At 35.5% G+C, this 8,115-nt stretch overlaps 1 protein-coding gene and 1 non-coding gene across 4 annotated transcripts; one reads left to right on the top strand and one right to left on the bottom strand.

The window, feature by feature from the left end:
* Positions 1 to 3,852: 3,852 nt before the first annotated feature.
* On the bottom strand, positions 3,853 to 3,926 carry TRNAI-AAU (transfer RNA isoleucine (anticodon AAU)). Its single transcript has one exon. It is a non-coding gene; the product is annotated as a tRNA-Ile (tRNA).
* Positions 3,927 to 4,000: 74 nt separating this feature from the next.
* On the top strand, positions 4,001 to 8,115 carry LOC129299217 (uncharacterized). Of its 3 annotated transcripts, none has more exons than XM_054937682.1 (3): positions 4,001 to 4,138; positions 6,406 to 6,556; positions 7,607 to 8,115. In XM_054937682.1, the coding sequence occupies exons 1-3, from the start codon at positions 4,026 to 4,028 to the stop codon at positions 7,655 to 7,657; spliced, it is 315 nt and encodes a 104-aa protein (XP_054793657.1). In that variant the 5' UTR covers positions 4,001 to 4,025; the 3' UTR covers positions 7,658 to 8,115. The 3 variants fall into 3 exon arrangements, with proteins under 3 accessions (XP_054793657.1, XP_054793656.1, XP_054793655.1); XM_054937681.1 differs by having other exon boundaries at positions 7,604 to 8,115; XM_054937680.1 differs by lacking the exon at positions 7,607 to 8,115 and having other exon boundaries at positions 6,406 to 6,713.

Below are 8,115 nucleotides of genomic sequence, written 5' to 3'. Positions count from 1 at the left end.
TTTTTTCTTATATGACCCTCCAGATTTGCTGCCAGAGCCACGGACATAGTTTATTGAGTGAGAGGAATTCTTCTTTATAGCTTTCTCTTCTGAGTGACTATTGATATCATCTAGTCAACAGACCATTCAGCTTCTTGTGAGTTGTATGAAGTCCTCAAGAATGTGTACTTTGATGGCAGTGATTGAATAACATGGTAAACTATGGTACTTTTCACCCAAATCAATCTTATATGACTTAAGCTTGTTATAGTAATGAACAAGCTTCAGAATGTGCTCCCTAACACCAGAAACTCCGTCATATCGAGTATTGTCAAGAAGTGATAGATAGTAGTTCTTTTAAGTCTTGTCAAGCTGCTTGTATTGTTACCAATAGCTTTCAAGTACTTTCTACAGTATCCTTTTCAGAAATGCTGTCCCTAATTTCCTTTTCAATTGTGTACTTGATGATCGCTAGACAAATCTGGTTAGACTCACTCCATTGTTTATGGAAGGCCATTTCAGAGCACTGGATTCGGAAGAGAGATCCACAAGCTTGGGTTCTCTCAAAGCTAAATCTTTCTCAGAAATGGTCAGATACATAGTCAGGGACTCTTTTCAGTCATCATAATTAGTCCCATTGAGAGCCTTCCACAGGATAGTTGCGTAAAAGCGGAAACTGAAATCGCAAAATAGAAATTGGGAAATATTAATATGCGTGCATGACATAATTATAAACAGAATTTCCTAACAAGCGATTATCAATTATGCAACTATAATCATGCACCAAGAAGCTCATATACTATAAAATTTAACTCATACAAAAGTCCATACAAAAATATTAATTAAACATTTCCATATCTATAGGGTACAACAAATATCTAACACATTAAAGGAGTGCTATTAGCCTATCCTCAAAACCAACCATCAAAATCATATTAATAATGTCACACCTATGGGGTATGTCCATTATCAATACTACAAGATTCTAGCATCACCAATAATTTACAAAGTCACAAATTTTATGACGTTAGAACAAAACAAAATAATTTTAAAAGGTCCTTAGGGTCTTTTAGGAATTAAGAAACAAATTTAGAACTTAAGTAAAAATTTTGAAAGATAATCAGGGGCAAATAAGTAATTTTTGGAAGAGATTTGGGTCAAAACTGCAATTCTGAAGGTTAAGGGACTAATTGTAATTTCTAGAAATATAATGGGGCTAATTCATAAATTTAAGAAATTGTGGGCCAAAGGAGGGTAATTTAAAACTGGTGCTGAAACGCAATTAACAGAAATATTTTTTTTTGTTGTACTGGGCACGTACGATTTGGGCCCAGTAGACGTGGTCCCCTACCCTAAAACCAATATATTATATATATATATATTTTTTACAACTCTGGGCCAAAACGAAATATGGGCCCAGTATCCAAGAACCGGATCCCTGGGATTCGATTTCTGACCCTGTTGTTGGGTTTTGATGGTCGTGTAGGAGAAGAGGAAGAAGGGAGGAATCACTAGCGAGCATGGAGTTCCAGCCATGAGCCGTCGTCGGAGCCATCGCCTGGAGCCAGGAGGAACGATGTCGTTCCTATCTCCATCTCCGCAAAGGAGGAAGCTGCTGTGAACCGTAAAGGGTCTTCACTAGCTGTGAGTCAGGAGGCCAGGTGAGATGAGAGTCAGCATTCACGTCTCCGGTGACGTGAACGCTGCTGCTGCACGACACGAGAGTGGAAGAAACACGCCCGTTCACCGTCACCGCCGCGAACCAGGCAAGGCGACGCCACGAACCTGAAGAGAAGACGCTCTAGATGATTCAAAGAGATTACTTCCTATAGCAAGATCACAGTGAAGAGAACGTGCAGTGAAGGAGAATCTGGGCGAACGTGCAGTGAACACGGATATGCAATCTCCATCAGCGACCATGAAGATGTTAGGGAGCACGAAGAAGACGAGAATAATGAATGCGATGATGAAGGCAATTTTTTTTTGTGCTTTCATCATAAACATAACAGAATTTAAAAAAAATTCTCAAATTCATACTCATTTTTTTGAATAATATGGATATAAAAAAATTATCAGTATAAGATAAATCTCTATCAATATATGTCATTAGAAGAATTGAGATATATAAATTTAAAATTCATTACCAAGGCTCTGATGCCACGTGTTGGATCTTTATATCTCAATTCATATAGACAAGTAAAGAATGTATGCGTACCTAAAAATCCATGAGTACTCGAGAAAGCTCGATTACCTTGAGTGTAGGGAGGTACACAACTCACAAGTTTCCCAGAGCCTTCAGAGAAGTTCAGAGATAATAGAATAGAAGAAAATGAGTCGTGTGTTTGGTGGTTATCGACTAACCGACTTATATAGATCAGATGGTAACCACCTTAATAAATAATAAATAATTATATATCTTATTATCGTTGACTCAGTCAGTTAAGAGATAGGGAAAACTGATGACTACTGGGTTGTGGATTGGGCCTCTGTCCATTGGGCTCACTTGTGTGATCCTCCTATCACGGTCCACACAAGATCATAAAAACCAATCTGTTTGAGTTTATTATTAATGTAATCTATAATTAAATATTCTAACATTCTTGTATATTCATTCACTCACACAAATGCTTGAGTTGACTACACTTAGGTAAACAGTAACGAACATTGAAAGCTATATTAGTATAAATTTTCTTGGCTCTATTGAATTGAGAACTTTATGTCCCAGTGGACACGACCTTACATTTTATACATTTAAACTGCTTAGAAATATGCTGATCTCCAAGGTCTATTTGTTTTCTGTTTTTAACAATAAAAAAATTTGAAAATTTATTTAGATAAGTAGTTTTCATTTACTTATTTTTAAAACTGTCATCATTTTTGGTTTTTTTAAAGAGGAACAACTTTAAGTTGTTTGTTTTATTTTCTTATTTTTAAAATACATTACATTTGATTATTAAAAAATTATAATTATTTTAAATAATTTTTTTATTTTATTTTTACTATTAACTGGCTATAACCATAATTATCATTCTATTTTTTTTATTTTAAAATGTTTTTTAAATTGACATAGCTAACGACTTTTCATTTCATTTTGTTCTAAAATTTTTGAAAACTATATTATAAATTGAAAAATGAGAACAAAAACCAAGCATGTACTTAGCTTCCTCGATTCTCATGCTTTATTTCGCCATAATCATGCTACTAAACGTTATGATGCCTTGAACATGACTGGTCGACTGGATGCTCCTGAGTTTATTTAACTGTATGATGATTGATAAAGCACTGAAATTTTGCCCCCCATGTTTATATATATATACACACATGCAAATTGCAAGAATTCACATCGCCAGATGTTGAGAATTGTAAATACAGACCAATCAATATTGCATCATCGATATAAAACATACAAAGTATATATTAAGAGATCACATCTTGCGTACTGTGCATCTACTCTTAAATTTTATGAAAATGAATTGGGGATTTAGTTTTAATATATAGATTATTAATAGAAGTGGTGGTTATAAGGAAACTTTACATGTTCCTTTTTTTTTTTTTTTCTGGGAAAGTTAGGGGTATATATTTATTTTGTTGGCCTTTATCTCATATTCTCATTCAATGGTTGACTCACGAATCACGATTTTGGCATGTAAAGTGAGACGCGTATTTTACTCCGTCCACGTGTCTCTTACGGAGGCCAAATGGTCCTAGCAGGAGCCGTTGGATTTGAAGTACAAAAAAGGATTAAGCCCAACGTTGTAACCAAAAAAAGATAAGCCCATGATTTGGATTCAGGCAACGTCCTTGCGATGAAGATACATGGGCCAAGGAAGAATAAAGTTCATTCTGGAGGAGTCGTGCATCAGTAAAAGTAATTGGCCCATGCAGGTCTCGAACCTGCGACCTTCGCGTTATTAGCACGACGCTCTAACCAACTGAGCTAATAGGCCGTTGAAGTCGATGCGGAAAAATATATTACATGATTAAATCTTTAAATAATTTGAAACAAGAAATTTAAATCACCCCAGCAGATAACGAAGCGCGAGGAAATGGATAACATTACCTCAAGTGAATTGGCTGGATTTGGTGTGGGTACCCTGCTTCTTTGTGCCACCATCGCGGCCCCCAAAATCGATGCTTTCTTTTCCGCTTCTCAGCGCAGGTAAACGAGTTAGTTATCCTCTCGTCATTTTCCCCCGATACTTTGTTCGTTTCTGCAATGAAGTAAGCTTTGTTTGATTTCCTTATACAGTACTGAATTGCTGCGTTTCGTAGCACTCTTCTTGTTTAACCATGTCAAATCTGCCTTCAATGTTAATGGAGTACAACAAAAGCTCCTGGGTAGTGGGTAGTCCGTGAACATAATTCATGATAATCTCTCTCATTTCAATACTTTTTTTTTCTTCTTCTCGTAATCTCATTTTAAAACTTTATTATTGCTATGATAGCTTATTATTTCCAAATTTGATGTCCATGAGCACCATTTTGTACTTGTTGGTAGACACCCTTTTTTCTTGATCACTAGGTGATTAAGTAGATTATTGGAAGGTCAGTATTTGATATAACAACTCATTAGTCACGTCACATGAAGACCCTGGTGTGTTTGGTACATGAATTTAATTTTCGATGCAACGTCAAACCTTTTTACATGATGTATGGATATAAAAAAAAAAATCTGAAGAGTTCTGCTGTTTATAGTTCTACATACAAAATAACATGGAGATGATGATATTTGTACACGTATGAAGCTCAAATGTTTTCCATGTAGGTCTATGAAGTCTTGGAAAATTAAGAGATTTAAATACCGAATGTCACCTAAAGAATTTCTGATGGAAATCATGGTAATGTTATGATGTCGTCGGTCATGCTTAGGGGAACTTTCATGTTTAAGAGTCATTGGGTTTTATTTGAACCGGGGATTTAACTGTTGTTTCTTTTCAGTCCATGATCTATGGCCATGTTCTAATGAAATATGTCTATTCAATCTAGTGGCATTTACCAGATTTGTTATTTTCCACCCGAGCTTCCTTGTGCTTTAGCTGATCAATATCATCTCCCTAGCTTCTCTCTTTTGGCCAGTTATTATCGCTCGAAACCAAATGATCAAAATAAAAAGAAAATAGCCGTTTCAAGGCAGAAAGGTCTGATTAGACCCAGTCCATAATGAAAAGTATTGCACTTCTGCATGAGGATGACCAATAGCAATAATAGTATATAACACAAAAATAAGCTCTGCGAACCAATATGAAAAGAGATGTATTAGCCTATTAGGTCATCTAGCTCAGTGCACAAGGAAGAGTATGGGAAATATTAGTTTTTAGATCCATTGGTTCTTTAATTGTCATGTATTTGTAATTTATCCAGTTTCTTCAACATAACCATACAATTCTTTCGGACAGCACTTACTTTTATAGCACTTGCTTGAAGTATAGCAGTTGTATGCTAGAAATTTTGGGGAGATCGCATTCATAATTATTATGTCAGATTTGTTGTGTCTTCCTTCTTGTTAGAGGGTTATCCATGCAACTCTTGGTTTTCATGGAGTTTTTTATATTTCCTGTATAAAATTTAATATCATGGTATTGATGCAATATTCTGTTTCCCATTTGTGGAAGTTTGTTGATTGAAGTTGACATGCCAGCCAAGTACATGAGTTGATTTGGCAATTGATAGCTTGTATGCCGCCTTCGTGTACTTCTACACGTAGTAGTGTAGATCATTATCATCCCATCCATATCCCACAAGCTTCATACTAAAGATTGGGTCTTAACTCTTAATGCAGCGATTCTTCCAAGCGTCAAGCCTTTTTGAAAATCATAGATGCTGCTTCTTAATCTGTCTATCAGTTTGTCTCTGCCCTTAATTTATAGATTTATAAGTATTGGTGGACTGCTTGACTATTATTGTGTTTTTTATAGTTCCCTTGATTTTTTTTTTTTGGGGCTGCTATAGTTCCCTTGATTATGATGAAGTAAGTTCTGATGATTAATTTTTATTGCAACTCACATAGTCATAAATGGTTTTAGCTGAGATATGAACAATAACAACAGTTTAAAGTTTAAAATGAGAATTGCATGGTTGTCAAGTTTTATTTTGATTCATGGATTAGATTGATCTACACTATTGAAGACCATTTCAACTCAAGGTTGAAGCTGTTAAATGGAAGTTCATCTACGACATCCCTACTTACGGCAGCTCATTAGGCTTGAAGTTTGAATAAAGCACAGACCCATTTTTATCTCATGCTTTAACTTAATCTTAATTAAGAGAATGAGGGGTGATCCTTTACCATTTTGGCTATACGTTATAGGGGTCTGCTATCATGTTAAAAATCAAGATTTTTCTAATTCACATCCCTTACAGTAGTCCTTTGGATCTTATTATGATTTCTAACATACTTGACATGTCTGTCGCAACCATTTAATGCAGCTCATTGGGTTTGTGTAAACGATGTGGCAACTTGAGGAGAATAGCATGTTCTAGATGCAGAGGAACAGGATCGGTTAGAGAAGGGGCAATATTTGCGGTTAAACTTGTAGAGGATTTGTATGAAACCCTTGGGAGTAACCCAGGAAAGCAGGTACCGTGCATAAAATGTCAATCCAAAGGTTACTTTTCGTGTCCTGATTGTTCCAGACTATAATCAGTTAGATTTTTTTCCCCCCTTCAAAGTCATGTAACAAATCTTCTCTGTTAACAAACATTCTTGTCCTCAATATAAAGACATTATAGTCGTATGCGCTTTTCCTTTGCTTGTTTTCCTTTTTCTTCCCCTCATAAATGGTGATATGTTGGAGAATCTTTCTTCGGAAACAATTTAGGTGCAGTCATCTATGTATTTTTGCTCAGATATTTGGTTATATGTAGATATTTTCTGCATCTTCGCACTATATTGTTGACTTATTTGACAAACGATAAATGCACGCACTCCCTATGTACTTTCATCCATTGAAAACAGACACTATGAACTTTGAAATCGCATAATACATTCATGAACTTTAGTATACCTGAAAGCAGACCTTTTCATCACCTTCAGCTAAATACTTAATGGATATCTATTGTGTGTGTGTGTGGAAAGATGAATAGTATGAACTTATTGTCTTTGTTTTAGTTTCTTCCTTGTAATTTTCCTAATTGTTTCATTATTTATTTACAGAGTTTAAATTATAAATACCATGTTGGAAGTATTGAACAATCAAAATATGCCACGTGTGAAAGGAAGGATTTGTTCCCAAGCAATAAATTTAATGAGTCAAAAAATAAGAGGGGTGTCATCATTCCTTTGAAAAAATTCTGCTTCAAGCCTTGTTGCAGTGAACCATAATCAAAATGATTTTTTTTTTTCCTTTTTCTTTTTTAACAGGATTCCTGGCATGCTTTCTTTATCTGTTGTTTTCTGTTAAATTTCATTGCATGCTTTTAATTGACAAACTCGGAACCCGATTCTTTCCTTAGTAGTTGTAGCATTCCACGAGGGTCGTCAGTATTTACTTTGTTACTGTTTGGGAAACACATTGATGCTCTTGCCTGGGTCATTGGTCCACTTTAGCCTTTAAGGATAAATTCTCCACTCACTCATGGGTGGCTTTAATTTCTGCACCACTTTATACAATTTTTTTATTACCAGCAGAAATTCAATCATGTCAGATCAACTATCAAGCAGTACAAGAGCTCTGGATGAAACCAAAATGCGTAGCCTAGGCATGATCCTTCATTAGAATGGAACTCTATATGATTCTTCTGTAGCCATAAGTTGGAATAAATTATGATGACTGTGTAATGAGATACATTAGGCAATTCAGGAAAACTTGGAAATTGGCTTTCTGCTATGTAGATATCTGAGTGAGAGGATGAAGCAAAATGCAGATCAAGTAAAACGGCGAGGGAAGAAATAATTGTATGATGTTACATTATGGTGGTTTTAGTTTTTGAGAACAATAACTTGTAAGAGAAACATTGGTCGCTCAAATTCTGAGCGGAAAGGTTCCAATCAGTGAGAGATATTAAAATCAGTGAGCTGTGATGCGCAGAAAAGGGATGGGAGCCATAGTTTTCTGAAAGAGCAACACAGCTCTATACGAGAGGCTAATGTTCTGATGCGGTTGGCAATTTTAAGAAAAGTGCAAAATCTGTGAATAA

This window comes from Prosopis cineraria, unplaced genomic scaffold (assembly GCF_029017545.1).
Source record: "Prosopis cineraria cultivar Desert tree isolate PC_DT_omini unplaced genomic scaffold, ASM2901754v1 PC1084, whole genome shotgun sequence".
Taxonomy (NCBI): domain Eukaryota; kingdom Viridiplantae; phylum Streptophyta; class Magnoliopsida; order Fabales; family Fabaceae; genus Prosopis; species Prosopis cineraria.
Note: the sequence above shows the minus strand (reverse complement) of the source record. Positions and strands in the feature narration are given on the sequence as shown.